This window comes from Embiotoca jacksoni, unplaced genomic scaffold (assembly GCF_022577435.1).
Source record: "Embiotoca jacksoni isolate LCO1_2020_lvr unplaced genomic scaffold, fEmbJac1.0.p SCAF_10, whole genome shotgun sequence".
In the NCBI taxonomy this organism is placed as follows: Eukaryota; Metazoa; Chordata; class Actinopteri; family Embiotocidae; genus Embiotoca; species Embiotoca jacksoni.
Genome location: NW_027185230.1, coordinates 10,336,529 through 10,355,014, shown reverse-complemented (window position 1 = coordinate 10,355,014; position 18,486 = coordinate 10,336,529). Strand labels below are relative to the sequence as shown.

Genomic DNA, 18,486 nt, shown 5'->3' with positions numbered 1-18,486 from the left:
CCACAGGAAGTGAGGCCTAACAGCTATTTAATCCTAAAAACTCTCTCTTTAAGTCAAGTTTTGAATGCGTGGTTTCCATGGTTTTACATTGACAATACAATACAAATATATAAAATACAAAAAAAAAAAAAAAAAAAAATTAAATTAAATCCTAAATCTCTGTCAGAAATTGTTGCAACACACTCCCTAGTGCGTGGTTTTATTTTGAAGCGTGTCGCCGGAAGTTTGGAGCTTTATTTTGGAGTAGCTGACAGCGGTAGCCGTTAGCTCGCAGGGAGACAGCAGCCGCAGCAGCACAGGCGGGACAGCGATGGGACACAGCCGAGATTTATCCCCAATAAATCAAACCAAAGCCCGGACTCAGCCGCCGGCGATGGATAAACGATAGTTTCCGTGTTTTCGTGCTGATTTACGGTTCGTTTGGAGAGCAGTTTTTTAAAGCTAAAGCGGTAGAGACGAACTTAGCGGACTTGTTCTTCGCCGGGAAGGAAGTTTGCTGTGGCGAAGGAAACGTAAATAGGAAGCCGGGGAGGGCCGAAACATCCCGACATGGAGGAGTCCGGCTCGGCCCTGGAGAAAAATGTGGCCGACCTCACGGTGATGGACGTGTATGACATCGCCGCCGTGGTGGGCCAGGAGTTCGAGCGGATCATAGACCAGTACGGCTGCGAGGCTCTGTCCAGGCTGATGCCCAAAGTGGTGCGAGTGCTGGAGATCCTGGAGGTGATGGTGAGCCGCAACAGCATCAGCCCGGAGACCGAGGAGCTGCGGCTGGAGCTGGACAAGCTGCGGCTGGAGCGGCTGGACCGGCTGGAGAAGGACAAGAAGCACAGAAAGGTGTCGCACCGCCCGACACGGAGACGTCACCGGTCTCTTATTCCGTTTAGACGCTGACAAGCTGTCGGCATCATAAAAAAAAAAAAAATGCAATAAACTGAAGTGCTGCAGGGCCACAAAGTCAACTCTCAAACTCTGTTTTTACCACAAATATAACATATTTTACTGAAAAGTACCAATACCACTATAAAAAATAATTAAAGTCCTGCAATGAAAATGTTAAATAAGTACAACTAACAGTAACACACTCTAAAAAAATACTCTATTACTCTAAGATACTCCATTACATGCAAAGGTCTTGATTTTAAAGTTTTATATAAGTACAAATATTAAAAAACTGACAGTAAAGTACTCTATTATAATTAAAAGTACTGCATGGAAGATGTTATTTGAGTAGAGTATCAATAACAGTAAAAATACTTCATTTCAAGTAAAGGTTTTGGATTGAAATTTGTATCTAAGTAAAAAAAACAAAAAACATTCTACAAAATACTTCATCACAAGGTAGTCTTGATTTAAATGTATTATTTAAGTAAAAATTAAAAAATGGATGATAAAAATACACCATTACAAGTAAATATCTTGATTTTAAAAGTGTATGAGTTTAAAAATAACACACAAAAAAAACAACCTCTAAAATAAGTAAAAGTCTTGATTTGAAAGTGTTTTTTGATTAAAAAAAAAACCAAAAAAACCTAGTCTATAAAATACTCCATTACAAGATAAAGTTCTGGATTGAAATTCTTATCGAACTAAAATTACCAAAAATCGTACGCTATAAAATACTCAATAACAAGTAAAAGTTCAGTGTTAAATATTGTATTTAAAGGTATAATATGTAACTTTTCTGTTCTAAAATATATAAATATGTATATTTACGTTATCCCAAACGTTTCCAACCATGTTTAAACCCGGAGAAATAAGTAAACTTTAATCGAAGTAACGGGCCTTTTCAGTAGGTCACCTGTCAATGATGATGTCGTATCCTTTTTACTTAGATTTAGAAAAGACCACATGAGACGTCCGAGAGTGATAAGGGGACTTGAGAAACAAGCTAATGTTAGCTAGCCACTATTGTATATAACAACAACTCCCATGATGCCACGCTACTTCAAGACATCAACATCTTTGTCTTTTGTTATTGTTCTGATTTTGAGACACCTAAAGGCAGAAATCACATACTGTGCCCTTTGAGTAGTAGTTTAGTTTAAGTACCACTAAAACGAAAAAAAAAAAAAAAAAAAAATACTTTATTACCAGTAAAAGTAAATATGAAAATGTCACTAAAGTAAAAGTACATTAGTATTTTTAGTAAATGTACTGAAATGATCCAAAATAATACTATGGAGAAATGGATCCTGTGAATGTCTGTATTATCTAATGATGGAGTTTAATGTAACTAAGGACATTTACATGTGAACAATTGATTAATTAAATAAAAAAAATCATTGCTAAATTAATCAGAAATTAAAAGTAATAGTTAGTTAGCAGCTTCAGTAATCACCATTTTACTGCTTGAGGTGCAGCAGCAGTAGTTTTAACTACTTTAGATACAGTCAGTGATGGTTCCCAATCTAGGGTTCGGGCCCCTCCAATGGGTCACAAGTTAAATCTGATGGGTCGTGAGGTGATTGGAAAGAAGAAAAAACAAAGTTCTGCTTCACAGATTTGTAGTTTCTGATCTTATCTCTAATCATCACTTTTTTTTAATGATATGTTGCACTTTTGTACCTCTTTGGGCCTTTGACTTATATTAAAATAAAACCAGAAGTTTAGATGGGAAATGTCTCCTGGATGGAACAAAAATTTTGTAAAAAAGTCACAAGTCATTTCAAAATCTTATTACATGTTTGTTTTTTTCTGTAGTTTGAAGTTTATCTGTAGCTGCCAGGAAACACTTAGTGAAGTAAAAAGTAGAATATGTCCCTCTGAAATCGAATGGAATTTAAGTATAAAGTAGAATATAATGGGAAAACTAATGTAACATAGAAGCACCTCCAGAATGTAAACGTCTTTGGTTAGTTGTCACCACACTGTCGACTCGCTATGGGAACATTTAGTGGTTTTAAAATCAGCCTGACGGTCGCTGTTCTCTGCGCTATAAAAAAGTTCATGTGTCACTTTCTCGTGACGCCGACTCGGCCGCCAGTTGACTGATTAACTGTGTCTCATGACCGTGATAAAGTGGAAGTTGTGTCGGCTGTGACTGAGAGGAAGCCTGCAAGATTTATCACACGGAAAACATCCCATCAGAAATACATGGTGGGAAAAATTACTCCACAGAAATCTGAGGTGGGGAAAGCAAAGTGTTTCTCCTGTGTACTTCTGTATTTATTCACTCAAGATTAAAAAAAAAAAAGTCTTATTTGTCACAAGCTCAAAAGGAGGCCTGCAAAGGAGCTTAAAAAGGATGACCTTCAATAAAGAATACAGAGTTAAAAATTTGAACTTGATAAAGAAATGTAACAGACGATTGTTTCACTACCGATTTATCTGCTGATGATTTTCATCATCAGTCATTTCACATTTCTGGAGCCCAACCAATACTGGATGTTTTTGGTCGACACCGATAACCACAAATACAGAAATTCATTAGCGTCTTTTCCGCACTATATTCTGTAAAAAGTAATATGATATCATCAAATGTCCTCACAATATTTTTTTTGACCTCTTTACATACTAGTTGTTGATTAGTTTTTCATTTGTGATTTATAATTAGTCAATTAATCAACAAAAAATAAATTACCAAAGATTATCAGTTAATTGTTGTTAATTGTAACATGCAAAAAACCCAAACATTGTTTGGTTCCAGCTTTTAAGAAATTAATTTTATTTCATTTTTTTACCTGTATTTTGTAGATTTTACAGCATAGACAAACAAAATGCAACCGGCAAATACAGTGACCCATATCTGAACTCTGATCTTCACGGGCTTGTTGTAAACACGGTCTGTAATCAGAGCTCTTCATGGTTCTCTGAGTCGCTTTACATGGTCGCTGCTGCCATGTCAAATATTAATGTCAGATTTTAGGGCACGATCAAGCTTTTTCTCCTCATTCACATGGGTGGCGAATTAAAGGAAAAGCTCTAGTAAACATAATGAATGCAGCTGCTTCCATACAGGGAAACATACGAAACCCTTCACAGTCAACCAGTCCTACTGCTTGGAGTCATAACTCAGTCAAACACTTTATATCCACTAATCTGCGATGTCAATAAATAATAAACATCCAAAAATCAGCTTATAAATCATAGAAAGTGTACAAGCCTTTCAACCCCAGAACTCCCTTGACAATCATCATGCTTTTAAGTTTTCTTCTTTATCGAACTAATCCAGTGAAAGTTGTCTGCTTATTCTCAGGTTCACTGCAAAGAGGAACTGTTAATAACTTATTCTGCAGCATTTTTATGCTGCTAGTTTGGCAAAATGTGGATAAATATGACTCCATGGCAACTTGATACTTCCTGTTTGTTCTTATTTTTTCATGTTGCCGTGTCAATATTTTAAGCTCAGAGGTGGCGACTTTGAAAACCACCTTACTGTGACATTTTATTAAATGTTTTCCTGTAATTTGTCACTGATTTAAAGTGAGAAAGTGCAGCTAAGTTTTGTGGGTATTTTGTCAAGTACAAAATGAAATGTTTGACCTGATGATGGAGCTCTCGAGTGGGTCGATGCAATCAATCCTGAGAGAAACATGAATGTCGATAGCACAGGTTGTATATAAAAATGGGGAAGCCATTGCAAAAGTGCCTTAAACTGCAATACCACTAAAGGCCACTAGGGGCTGGCTGCAAAAAAAAAAAAAAAAAAAGCTGTGGCTCCAATAGACTACCATTTAAAAAAAAAAAAAGTGTCAACTTCTCATTAAATAAAAGTTCAATTAATTTTTTTCCACACGTCGTTTACGACGTCATTTGAGATATTTTGTAAACAACTCCAGCAAGGACCACACGGTGGCGCTAGAGAAACAGTCAAAGGACCACCAAAGTCTCGCCAGAGGCTTCATCCTCTGGGCACCACGAAGGTCTGGAGAAACTTTCAGTCGGGACCAAAGTGGAGAATTTGTTCGGAGAAGACGAGGTCGCGTCAACATCATTTCAACGCGCGTTAAAATGATGTGCCGTCTGTGTGCAGGAGCTGGAGCTGGTGGAGGATGTGTGGCGGGGAGAAGCTCAGGATCTGCTCTCCCAGATCGCTCAGCTGCAGGAGGAGAACAAAAGCCTGCTCACCAACATGTCCAACAAAGACCCCATGAGCGAGGAGGACCTGCAGAGGCACGAGGGTGAGCGAAACGTCACGTAGCCTATTGGTGAAGAGCCAGGGAGCGTTAGTGACTTAGCATCAGCTGCTGACGATGACGTCGAAAACTACTTTTCAGAAGGGCATATTTCAAGAATGTGTCATCGTATAGATTCTCAGACTTGGAAATTTGCCAATTTTCTGTGAGTTTATATAAGAAGATGAATATCATTCTGGTGTTTATACAGTAAATACGAAGCCTCAGCCAGCTTCTCGTTAGCTTAGCTTAGCATAAAGGCTGGAAACAGGTGGAAAAACTAGCCTTGCACGGTCCAAAAGTTAAAAAAAAAAAATAAAATCTCTGCCAGTTCACAAATTAATTATTTTACATCTCTTTTGTACAGAAAATGTAAATGTAAACATAACTTGCAGTTTTTCTTGGAGACTAGTGGAACCTGTTACGCTAAGCTTTCCCCAAATATTAAAATACTCTTTTAAAAGTTCAACATGTAGGTATAGTAGCCTTTTTTGTAAGAAATATAATATAATATTCATAATTCAGTTTTTTTGAGTGTAAAATCACCTGAAACTAAGAATTGTTGTGTTTTCGTTAGCTTAGGGTGAGGGGGTCCTCTTCCACGTAGCCGCCATGTTGCTACAGTATCCCGAGAGGGACAAACCAAATGCTTTTTTTTTTTTTTTAGGAGTGTTTTTTTGCAGGTTTTGCAGCCGCCATAGATTCTCTTGCACACATGAAATGGGGAGATTAAAGTGAGGCAAGGTGCGTTGAGTTGGTTGCAATGTGCAGCCTCACCACTAGATGCCACTAAATCCTACAGACTGCTCCTTTAAGTCATAAACGACAACAGAGGGCTTTGTTTGCTACTTGCCCTCTGATTTTTAGGCACATTTATAATTGTAATATATAAAAAAAAAAAAGAAAACGAGCATGAATCTTCAAAATGTAACATCCGTTCACCTGCAGAAACCTGTGATATTTATCATCGGTGGAAACACACTTTAATCTGCATCGTCTCTTGCAAATCTTCTGTAAATCCTGTAAAGGTTTGTGCCACGTTTGGACAGAAACTATTTCCACTGAGTTACGTCTCACGTGTCTCTCTCTGCTGTGCACACACTATCTCACAAATGCAAACACACACACACACACACACACACACACACACACACACACACACACACACAAAGGAGGCCTTCTCTGCCAGTGTCGTCTCTGCATCAGAGGCCTTTATGGTGGTTCCACACAGAGGCCTCAGTCAGCCCGACTCTCCGCGGACAGACGGGCCTCAGTGCAGCAGCACACCTGCTCCGCTCACACACACACACACACACACACACACACACACACACACACACCCAAACAAACAAACCAGGGCTGACAAATGCAGATCCCAGAGAACACGCCTCACTGTCCTCCTCCTCTGTCTGTGGCCTCCAGGTATGACGGAGAGGGAGAGGCAGGTGATGAAGAAGCTCAAAGAAGTGGTGGACAAGCAGAGAGACGAGATCCGGGCCAAGGACCGCGAGCTCACGCTGAAAAACGAGGACATAGAAGCAGTAAGGCCTCCGACTGGTTGAGATGTTTTCACCCAGAAATGTCCCACTGATGCTCACATAGATCTCCAAGTGAAACAATAGAGGGCTGGTTAGGTGGAGAGGAGCGACAACACAGATTTGGCAGGAAAAACTTAACGGGCTGAAGTTTTTATCTCCCTTTCAACTCTGAAAAAAACAAATTTTCTTACTTTCAAGTCCCAAATAAACTTCTAATACAGTTAAAGACACTCTTAAAGTGGATCATACTCGTGATAAATGAGCTTTAACATTTGTAATCCTGCATCAAAGTAGAAAAGATATCTTGCTCTTAAAGTCTTAATCGCAGGGTTTTTAAAATGCACAACTCTGCTGTCAATAAAACCTGAAACGTGACTCGGCGCCCACACAGCCTGCTTCACGTGTTGCTGCGTGCCACCGTCCTACTTATTTGGTGTCGCGTCCAAAAGAAGAGCCTGCGGTGTGTAACCGGAACCCCGTCGCTTTGTGAGAGGACGATGTCTTTTGTGTTGTTTTCCCGTTTCGAGAAAAAAAACAAAGGTCAGTCAAAGGGCGACGCTCCCACGAAATGTCACGTAAAAAAAAAAAAAAAAAAAATACAGAAAGATGTCTCCACCAGAAATAATATCAGAGCGAGCTGTAAATTCGGCCTCGAGTATTTGATACCAACGTTTGCGCATCAGAAAATGTCCTTGTGCGACTTTATTTCAGTTAAATAAGCGACTTCCTCTCATTTCCTCACTCGCATGCTCCAAACTGCTCGTCAGGCGGTCGGGTAACTTTCGGAAACACTTACACACTCACACACACACTCTTTTTTCCCACGTTGGAATGCCGTGATGCTTCTTTCTCTTCACGCCGTGATTCTGCAGCTGTGTGGAGGTGAGAGAGGAGTTGTGCTCCTCCCCTGCGACGCTCTCCTTCGCTTGTTATTTGTGTTCGCTTCGTGCGAAACCCAACGCAAACCGCGATCGGAGTCTCCCCGGAGAGTGTTTTGCCCCTTTTTACAAAGTCGCGTTCAAACGCCCTCCTCTCAGTGGCGCCACCTTGTCTCTTTACCTCTGCAGCTCCAGCAGCAGCAGTCTCGTCTGATGAAGATCAACCACGACCTGCGCCACAAAATCTCCGTGGTGGAGGCCCAGGGGAAGGCGCTCATCGAGCAGAAGGTGGAGCTGGAGGCCGGCGCTCAGGCGCGCGGGCAGGAAGTCGGCGCGCTGCGGCAGGAAGTCACGCGCTTGAGGGAGCGACTGCAAGGAGAGCTGCCGGCACAGAACCCAGAGGAAGCGCCGCCGCAGCCTCCGTCACCTGCAGAGGTAACGCGGTGCTCCTAATGTTTGCTCTTACGTTGTTTTACTGCAATTCAGGGAGCTTTCTAGTCTAAAATGTTAGCTCGCAGGCTAACTTGGAGCTAAAGGTGCGTTCGTGAGCGACTAGGAAGTCGGAAAGTTCCCGAAGAAAACACATCTGATCGTCTGTCGAAGTCACCTGACGTGGCAGCGTTGGCGGTGAAAGGATGAAATGAACCTGTTCTGAAAATGAAGTGGGATATCCAGACGTGGTTAGCGTAGCCTCGCTGGCTCAGCAGCCGTGTTAAATGTTAAGATTCAACTTTTCTGTATTCTGGCTGCAGAAATTGAGCACCGTTTCCATGTTGCCGGTTTCAACTCCAATTTTTCCCAATTCCCACTTGCTTATAACGCACGATAATACTTTTGTTTCCATGGTAACACTCAGTGGCACCAGCCGACACAAAGAGGGAAAATTTGGAACAAATATTTTCCCAGTGAAATATCCTCGAAACTGTTCAAGTTTTCTGCTCGAGTGAAGGAAGTTGATGTCAAAAGCCTTAATTAACCCAGAATTCCTCACAAGTGATTCCTAATTAAGACGGGAAGAATCCACGGGTGACATTCATCAGTTAAACAAGAAGCTGGAGCCAAATGGCGTTAGCTTAGCTTAGCATAAAAACCGCAAGATGAGGAAAATCGCGAATCTCGCTGACCCCGCTTCCATTTGTCGTGCTAAGCGAGGCTAACACTCAGTAAACGTATAATAAACTGTGTTTTACTCCACCAGCGTGTTAAAGCTGTGGGCGCTGAGGGCTGGTCAAACACACCTGACCCCTCTGAGCTGATGCCGGGTGGGTTTGATCCGGCCCCGCAGCCCCTGTGCGGGTCCCTCAGCCCGGAGGTACACGAGGACGGGGAGGAGGACGAGGCGGGGTTGCTCTGGGTAATGCCGTAGAGCTCATTGTAAAAAAAAACCCAGAGTGCTGTGATAGTCCTGGCCTCTAACCCACTCCCGCACTCCTCCCAACCAGAAGCACCGCCCCGTTACTGCAGGTAGAAACAGAAGCAAAAGCTTAAAAGACTAACCTCCCTGCGACCCATGATAGAAGTGCTGACGCGGCTCCGCATGGGTGTTGGCGAACTAACAGAGTGTCGGAAAGGCCAACTGGGTGAGACCTTCTGGACGGCCGCACCGATTACCTTTCTAAATATAGACCGCTGCCAGAGCTCGGCCTCTAATACACTCTGAGTTGTCCTTGAATGCACCGTGGTACTGAAACTCTTGATAGTAGGAATGGTAGTTTACAGTCCAACTGAAATTTACAAATTTCTCCTGCCTTCTCAAAATGTGAACGCACACTTCTACTCTCTGAGAAAACTGCATCAGTGAGTTTACTGCACATGATTCCTGAACAGAGGTCTGCAGGCGCCTCCATGACTATTCAGAGCAGCTGTCAATCACAATGACGACGTGCACCCTTTTTATAGAGTCAAATAACTAATAATAATTTTTTAAAAAAAAACAAAAAAAAAAAACGGATCAGATAAATTAACACTTTGAACAAACATCAACGCGATAAGAAGTATTTTATATGACAGAAACTTTTATTTAAGGTGTAATTAGATTTTTTTAAATTTTTTTGACTTATGTCCCATTAGTGAACATGGAGGGGGCGGAGCTTATGACCTGTACTGCAACCAGCCACCAGGGGGCGGTGAAAATATTTTGTGTTCACATTTGGGGAGCTGTAAGGTCATCCATCTTTCTGTATAGTCTGGTTACCGTCACTTCCCGATCCAAACCAGAAACCCGATTAGTTCTACGCATGTTTTTTTTCCTAGGATGGTGAATATGCAACCTGCCCTTCTCTGCCTCTGATTGGCTGATATTCTTACCCTAACCTTCGCCAATAAATCTGAGAGAGCGGCAGTGACAGCTGATGTAAACCCAACATTTCCTGCTGCTGCTTTAAAGTAGAAGCATTCCACTTTTACATTCCTTCACTAAAAACAGGTCGAATATATATATATATATTTAAATATAAATACATATACATTTTTAAATATTGTGGGATAGTAGAAGAAGAAACAATCACAGACTCTTGTTGCCCAACTAATCCCGACACCGAAACCCCTAAAGTCTGACCCCTGCTGGAGGAGACAATCACAGACACACAGAGTATCTTTTCCTTTTAAAGATAAACAAACTATTGACAATAAAATACTATAAAACATCATTATTACCTGATAAAAATGTGTGATTTCAGTTGGACTGTGTGCACAGAGTATTTATTAATGACACTGTTTTTTTTTTTGCTCAGTGCATGAGTGACTTCTGTCGGCTGCATGTGTTTTCTGTAACAGACTGTGGTTGTCTCTGGTGTGCTGAGTTACAAAAAAAAAAAAACAGGTAACAAGGTTTTAGTTTACAGTCCGGAGGGAGGGGCGAACCGAAACATGTATTGGAACAAAACAAAAGAAAAGGGTCTCACTTGTAGTCCGACATTTGCCCACTAGGAGGCGATGTACGACGAAGACATGCCTGCTGTGTTCCAATATTTCACCCAGGTACCCCTCACTTCCTTCCTTTCTGCCTTTCTTCCCCTCTGGGTGAGTTTACTCCGTGTGATGCATTTCTGTCCCGGCAGGAGGCGCTGTGCGAGGAGGAGTCGGGAGGCCTGGACCCCAAGGACCCCAACAGGCCCCGCTTCACCCTGCAGGAGCTGAGGGACGTCCTGCACGAGAGGAACGAGCTCAAGGCCAAAGTCTTCCTGCTGCAGGAGGAGCTTGCCTACTACAAAAGGTACACCGGACTCGGAGAGATAAATTATTATAAAAGCATAATTCTGTCTTCGGGGACTTTTTTCCTCCTAAATGTGCTCTTTTTTTTTTTATTTTTTTTTTTTTTTAGTGTGTGATTGTTTGTTTTTCTATCCACGTGTTGAATGTTGTTAATAACGACGGTCCGTGTCTTCGCAGCGACGAAGCAGAAGACGAGACGGTGACGCCGTCTCCGTCCCCTGAACTTAGGACTCGCTCCCGATCGTCCGCTCAGCCGGAGTCAGGAATCAAACGCCTGTATGTTGTTTTCTCGCACGCGCATGCCCACGCACACACACACGCACACACACTGTTCTAATCTCACCTCCTGTGGTTAACTGTCCGAGTTAAAGGTTTGCTTTGCATGCGCTGATCATTTGGTCCCTGCATGTCCAAACATTCACACATGACGTGAAGCAACGTGTCCTCGGCGGCAGCGGACGGGTCGGAGGGTGTTGGTGTCTGCTTCTTCCGTCTTCTGATATTATTTTAGTTTTGGAAACAGTCCATTCAGACGCTCACTTCCTGTAAAAACAAACACAGCAGCTCACCAACGCGTTGAAAGTCCCGTCCATCTGGTTCCTGTGAGACATCAGAGCCGAGTGCTCTGCTTTCATCACAAAGTCCTGATCTGAACAGTAACTATCGCTGTTTATTAAATACAACATCTCCCGCAGGATAAAGGAGCATAAACAGAAATCGCTCGTGTCCGAGCACCTCAGATTGATGCTGCAGTTCCTGTTTGGTCGGCTAAAGATGCAAAACGTGTCTCTGACTCGGCAGGAAAATATTTTCACGCCGCGGTTATGTTGTTCACGCGTTGTTTCCAGTTAGTCATCAAATCGTGACAGGAGCTCAAAAAACATCCTCGCCGGCTAAAAGCGGCACGTCGCTGTCTCTCCCTCCCCGCAGGACGTCTGAGTTAAAGCACTTTTTGAAGCACAGTTGTACAATGATTGGTTAATGTGTAACTGTTGGACTGCAGCTCTGCACAACGCTGCTGCTGCTGATTCACCGTATTTATGAATTTTGTAAATAATCTGATTTGAATGAGAAGAATCGAGTGTAATCTCTGTAAACAGTTGGGAATACAGGATCTGTAGAGAATAAGACGGGATTTTAGAGGCCTTCTGGTTTCCGTTTGTAGTCCGAGGAGCATTGACCAATCATGTTTGAGCGAGCTTTGGTTGCATGCTGGTAAAAAGTTCTTCGGCTTTTAGTCTGACCAGTGTTTCCCACAAATATACTTTTACTTTGGCGGGTCGCGCAGCTACATTAACAACTGCAGAGGTATATTTGCTGATCCATTTCGCGTTGTTTCTTTCAGGGGGGAGGCAGGGGGTCCCAATCGAAGGGAAACACTGGATTTTATTACTTAACTCTTATATTAGAACAATTAATTTGACACTTTTCAAAGCCCGAGTGCACTCACTGTATTTTGGTTTTTACATGTTGTATTTTCTTCTGGTAAATTATAAGTTTTTATGGCATCTTAATGTTTGTACAGTTAAACTTCAAACAGAATATCACATGATATTTGTCCTCGTACAAACAGTTTTCGGGATATTTTTCTGTCGGCACTAAGCTGAATCGGGCGTGACTTGAGTGTGAATGAGGTTCAGGTCAAACAGAGGTCAAAGGTTGATGTCTCCCCCTGTCCATCCTCTCCCTTCCCCCTCCTCCTCCTCCTCTCCGTGTGTGTCTCTTCCTGTTTGTGTCTCTTACCTCTGTGTAACAGGATCTTCACAGCCATAATGCCGATGGTGGCGGCTGGTTTGATCCCAGATGACCCCACTTTACAGCCAATCAGACGCCTCATGTCGCTTGTATGACTCTATATATATTTGGCTGGCTTCAGAGTCACCATCACCCTCTCAGCTAACAGCCTCTACCCCTCTCCCCTCCCGCCCCTCCCCACACACACAACCCAGTTTTGCATGTGCCGGGGCTCCTCCCCCTTTTTTCTGCACCTCTAGTATTCTGATTGGCTGATTGTGGGGCTGTCTCGGGTGTCGTCCTCCAATGGGATGATTGCGGATCGTAAGAATCAGCCAGTCAGAATAGTCTGTGTAGTCTGTCCTCTTTTCCCTCACTGACCAACCTCTGCAACTCATGAACAATAATCTACAAACTAAAAGTGCTTTTATAGTGTCATAGTAACTGATTAAATATGTTTTATTTTATTATCTGCTGTGATGAGTTTACAGACGACCAGTTTATGCACGTTAATGTCAGCACAAAAAAACTTGAAAGACAAAAAGAAAAACAACCCTGTTGATGTTTTAAGTGTTGGAGTTTAGAGGAAATAGACTTTTAAACGTCAGCAGCAGATCCACGAACAAAATCACAGATTTTAACATCGATGCAGCTTCATTTGTTGACGGTGGTTCAGAGAGTGTTCCTGAACGCAGCGCGGTGATGCACACGGAGCAGCAGGAAGCAACAACCTTCATGAGGAAGTACATCCACACGTGATTGCTGGTACGTGAACATTTGTGATTTCACCGAGGACCTGAAACTGGAGCAGAGAAACATCAGATTTTTGAGGTCAACCTTTTGGTCTCAAGTTTAGAGAACCCTGTTGCCGTGGCGCCACAGTTCAGGTGGTTTTGTGTTTCAAAAGACGCAGTAACGGACAGGTAACTGAAACAAACTGACAAGGAGGGAAGAAGAAGAGCGCACAGACTAAATACAGCAGGGAGGGAAGGACAACGAGGGACAGGTGGAATACTTCCTCATTAAAGTTAAAGCTTGTGTGTGCATCACTGTGCTGCGCGCTGTTCAAACGTAACAGGAGCAGTCTCTGAACTTTGTCGTCGTCCCTTGTAATTCCACAAAACGCGTCACGATTAATTTTAATTGCAGTTTTAATGTATCGCTGCCATTAAACTCTTTAACACCGCTTCACACGTGAGATGACGTTCAGTTCAAACACTTCATACTAACGAACCACCACCTGTGTCTTTTCTCTCTCTCCTTCTTCTTCTTCTTCTTCTTCTTCTTCTTCTTCTTCTTCTTCTTCTCCTTCTCAGGTTTAGTTTCTTCTCTCGCGACAAGCAGCGGAGCTCGCAGCGGGGCATGCAGCTCGACGGCGGCTTCGCCGCGTGGGCGGGGAAAGACGACGTGTACACGGAACAGGCGCAGGAGGCGTTACAGCACATGTAGAGTCACCGGACTAAAACTCTTAAACACTCCCATCGCCCAACTGCACACCGAACCACCGCTAGTGACGCACCGCAGCTGAAACGTGCTCGAGGTGAGAGGGCTCACACAAAAGGAGGAGGGAACTGACGCGCTTGAAGAAGATAAAAAAAAAAAAAAGTATATAAACATACGAGCGATGGCACATATAGACTGTTTTAAAAAAAAAAAAAAATGCCGGAAAGTATTTTTGGTTTGTGTAGGAATCCGTGTGCAGAGAGGAGGGTAAACTCAGGTCGTAGGATGGTAAGTGGAAAGTTGTTGCAGCGCGGCAGGTGGTTGACGTGGCGCTGAGTGAAGTGATCGGCACCGATGCATTCGTTTAATTTCATGACTTTCGTAGAAAGAGATCGTTTCGAAAGGGGGTTAATGTTGAGTGAAGGACGCGCGTTTCCCTCGTAGAAAAACAAAAAAAACTCCAACCTGCACGGTCGCTGCAGTTTTCTGAGGAGAGCAACCCAGGAATGCATTTTAAATATTTCATGTGAGCAGCTCGTCGGTCCATCACCAGCAGTGTGACGATTCAAACTATGCAGATCTATAAATCTAATAGAGGCCTGCGTATACAGTGTTGCATTTCATAACAATTTAGAGATGCAGACAGGTTTATTCAGATTATTCAGTGTGCGTATGGAAGCCCATTTGTGCCACTAAAAGGAATAACTACATTAAACGGTTGGTGTGGTTAAAATTTAAAATACTAATGATAAGTAAAAGTGACGTGATAAAAAGCCACATTTTGACTTCTATTATTTCGTATTGATTTGATAGGTTATTACGTTTAACTTTGACATCATAATTTTGATGTAGAGAGTTTTTATTGTGTTTACTTACAATATTTACATTTAGTCTAACAACAGGGTTAAACCTCCTTACTACAGGTTTAGTAAGTATTTTGCAAGTTTAGTATTTCATGAGTTTGACCTAATAACTCATGATTTTGACTTTATATCTAAAACAATTCAGTTGTTTTTTAGTCTTTTATAACGTTGACTTTCTTGGTCACCAGATGTTTTACTCACAAATTTGAATTAGAGAGTGGTTATAGTTTTTACTTACCAAGACTTGTACTTCTTCAGTCATGATTGTTTTTAGTAATCCATCATTTTGAGTTTTGTAACTCAGTTTGGACTCAATGAGTCTTTATAGTTTTGAATTAACATGACTTTTATTTATTAAGTGCTGATTTTTTTTTTTTACTATTTTATTATGTTAATTTAAGATATCGTGAATTTAATCTAATAAATCATCACAAAGTCATCTTAGTTGAATTTATTATGCCATTTTTATTTGCAGTATTCCATTATCATGACTCAACATCTCAGTTTGAGCAGTCACAGCTTTCATTCATTCATTCATTTTATTACATAATTTTTTTTCCCATAATTTTGACTTAATAATCTATTTATAATAAATAGTAGTATCTGATCATTTTTACACGTTAAGTCGTCATTGTCTTTATTTTTAAACAGTTTTCACTTAGTGAGTCATCAGTTTTGAATTTGCATAAATTTCAGTCATTAATTCATCATTGTTTTTCAGAATTTCAGAATTTGTAGCACAAACATTTTTATATTTATCATGCTTAACTTTTAACATTTGTTTCTTTTCTTGACACTAATGGGCTTCCATACATTATTTCAAAAATGTCTCCTCCACGAAACAGCAATAGATTTAACATGAATTCCACTAGTATTTGCTTCCTAAAGCCTGAAACTATCCTCCTCATGTAAACCTAACTGCGCCAAAGCTTCACTGCGCACGTGCAAACCAACAGTTTGATGACAACGACTTCAGTATCACCAGCTAAACCAAATCGGGTTAAAATAAACAACCATCTTCTTTGCCGATTAAGAGAACAAATGCAAAATAAGTTATTCAATAGCTTTGATTTCATGATTAAACTCGCGTACCTCATAGCCTCAATTACACAATATTAAATTTAAGAAGAGAGCTGCCTTTATCACTTAACTTTATCAGCCTTATCCTATAAAATTCTCCTTCCATAAATGGAGCATGTACAGTTTATGAGCCTCTAATGTGACCTTAATTAAATAAAAGTCCATTTTATTTGCACGTCTTGCTGCTAAAAGGTTAAAGAAAAGATCCTGAATAAGCCCAAATATCTGCAAATTTTTGGCACGCATCATGTAGAAGAATATACAAAATTTAGCTTTGTTGAAATACCTACTAGAACCTGTGCTTGTATGCATCATTTATACAAGCCCTTAAATATAAATGGGGTATTAAAGCTACGAAAACGGTGCAAAATCATGACGCTGCATCACAAGAAGAGTTCAGATGTTTCTCAGAATGTTGTAGGAAACGTGTTCAAATAAAGCGGAAGTGTGTGTGTTTTCTTTAGAAACGCTCCTCGTGCTTTAACAGCTGACTCCCTCCCTCCCTCTCCCCCCTCCCTCTCCGAGAGGCGGTGTCATGGTGTGTTTTAACAGTAGTAGCACTTTATCTTCGTTCATACTCGCCGAGCTGGGTGGAATAATAAACGAACGTATGAAGGACAGGAGCGTTTTAACGAGGCTACAAAAAGAGCGCGTGTCAAAGAAGTTTCCCCCCGTTTTACTTACGACAGAAAATATATGATGAAGAGATGATTTTTTTTTATTCTGGACTATATCCGGACGTCAAAGGGACAGTTTTCAGACATGAAGTGGAACATTTTAAAGGGAAATCACGCGAAGCCCGAGTGGTCGTTGTTTCGACGGCCATCTCTCGTGTCCAAGTCTCCTCTGAACCCCATTAAAACACATATTTAAGATACAAAGAATGGATCAGTGCTTTATTAAATTCAAACATCTCCTCGGTAATAAAAGTCTGCAACATTTGACGAGTTTGCGTCTTTTTTTTCTTTCTTTTTTCTTTTTAAATTACCTGCATAATAACAGTCGGGAGTTTCTGCTTTGATAATTACACTAAAAATAAACAGCTAAAAAAATGATGCAAACGTACAAGTTATATATTGCTCAATTAAATAAACCTACATTTTTGTATTTTAAATTTTAAATCTTTGTTACTTAAACATTACTTTATTCGGGGTTTTTTTTGTTTGTTTATCCTGGAGCGTAATCCAAATCAGCAACAAATTTGGTTGAAAACTAATCAGAAACATTATCCACAACTATTTTTATGATCAATTAATTATTTCTTCATCTTCTAAATGATCCACAGAGCTAAAACGACAAAAAAATAAAGCATTCTGCCAGAGGAGGTTTTTGTTTTTTTACAATCCGGCAACCCAAACATAGTTCTTGCTAATTATTCATAACTCATGTATAAAATATTAGTAAACGATTTATTACCTTTAATAAAGACATTAATTACAGCTTATAAACCCTTTAAAAACTGTCTTATCAAAGTGTTACCATCCGGGCTACGTTACAATTATTAGTGTAAACTTAAAGATGAGGTTTCTGTAAAATTACTATATGAAACACCTCATAAAATTGTCTATAATATCTGCTTCATGGTCAAACCCTGATCATACAGCCCGGAATGATTTACCAATGTGAAGTAAATGTCTTATTTATTTACCTTTACTTCACTTTATTTCCTCCTAAAGAGGAAAATCTATTGCCACAACTACCAATTATTAGAAAAAAAATATAATGCAAAACTGCATCCTCTGGATCTACTGCAACTTTTTTTTTTTTCATTTATTGTCTGAAATAAACAGTTCAAAGTAATAATTTTACATCTTTTAAACCACTAACTATCCCTCGAGTACAAAAGTGTCCACATGAAAGGACACTGAAGTCACATTGTTGTGCTTTCATGCAAATTGTGCACTCATTCAAACCCATTTTAAAAGACAATCCTTCTTTTAATATAATATAAGAATGAAGCAGAAGCCGAGTCCTGTTAATTGCATATTACATCTTTATTCATGGTTACCTAAACCCCAGCATTAAGATTTATTCAACGCTACAACAGCAAAGATCTATCGTGTCCTAAAATGGTCAACAGCTCAGTTTCGCCCCCTCAGGGATTTATTGCATTAGTTCCACATAAAAAAACAGAATAATCCAAAGTGTAACATATGTATATATTTTTTTTAGAAAGGTTCATAAGAAAACATTTCACACATGTAACACAATGCTACTGTCCAAGGAGGGAGGGGACGTGTTGAGACGGAAGGTAAAAGTTTAACTTCACGTTTTACACACAGTGTATTTCCTGAAATTGACTTCCTTGTTAACATAGGACTCCGTTCTTTGTGGTTAACACTGATGTTTGTCTTTGTTGTCGTTGAATAAAATTAAAACAGTAAATCAGAAAGAAAATCCTAGAATTCAACAACATACTGAATATGCAAAAAAAAAAAAAAAAAAAAAACTTGAAGAAGTGGATTTGTTGTCGTTTATGGGAAATCTTCTCTATGACCTCGACAGGCTGTAGAGACGTATTAAAGGATGGATAACGTTTGGTACAACAGCCACATCTGTCTTTGGACATCAATTTTAACAAAGCTGCTATTAATAGATAAAAAAAAAAAAAAAAAGGAAA

The 18,486-nt window shown here is 40.6% G+C and overlaps 1 protein-coding gene across 5 annotated transcripts; it reads left to right on the top strand.

The window, feature by feature from the left end:
• Positions 1 to 260: 260 nt before the first annotated feature.
• rilpl1 (Rab interacting lysosomal protein-like 1) lies at positions 261 to 16,807 on the top strand. Of its 5 annotated transcripts, XM_069165610.1 has the most exons (10): positions 261 to 837; positions 4,976 to 5,123; positions 6,540 to 6,658; positions 7,723 to 7,968; positions 8,732 to 8,887; positions 10,462 to 10,512; positions 10,593 to 10,747; positions 10,924 to 11,022; positions 12,503 to 12,590; positions 13,797 to 13,888. In XM_069165610.1, the coding sequence occupies exons 1-10, from the start codon at positions 550 to 552 to the stop codon at positions 13,800 to 13,802; spliced, it is 1,356 nt and encodes a 451-aa protein (XP_069021711.1). In that variant the 5' UTR covers positions 261 to 549; the 3' UTR covers positions 13,803 to 13,888. The 5 variants fall into 5 exon arrangements, with proteins under 5 accessions (XP_069021711.1, XP_069021720.1, XP_069021703.1 ...); XM_069165619.1 differs by lacking the exon at positions 13,797 to 13,888 and having other exon boundaries at positions 12,503 to 12,596; XM_069165602.1 differs by lacking the exon at positions 12,503 to 12,590 and having other exon boundaries at positions 262 to 837; positions 13,797 to 16,807.
• The last annotated feature ends 1,679 nt before the right edge of the window (positions 16,808 to 18,486 follow it).

Excerpts from the sequence above, each read along its gene's own strand:
- rilpl1 (XM_069165602.1), top strand. The coding sequence starts at position 550 with ATGGAGGAGTCCGGCTCGGCCCTGGAGAAAAATGTGGCCGACCTCACG. Across the intron at positions 10,513-10,592 it reads TGTTCCAATATTTCACCCAG|GAGGCGCTGTGCGAGGAGGA; the intron begins GTACCCCTCACT and ends CTGTCCCGGCAG. Across the intron at positions 10,748-10,923 it reads GAGCTTGCCTACTACAAAAG|CGACGAAGCAGAAGACGAGA; the intron begins GTACACCGGACT and ends GTGTCTTCGCAG.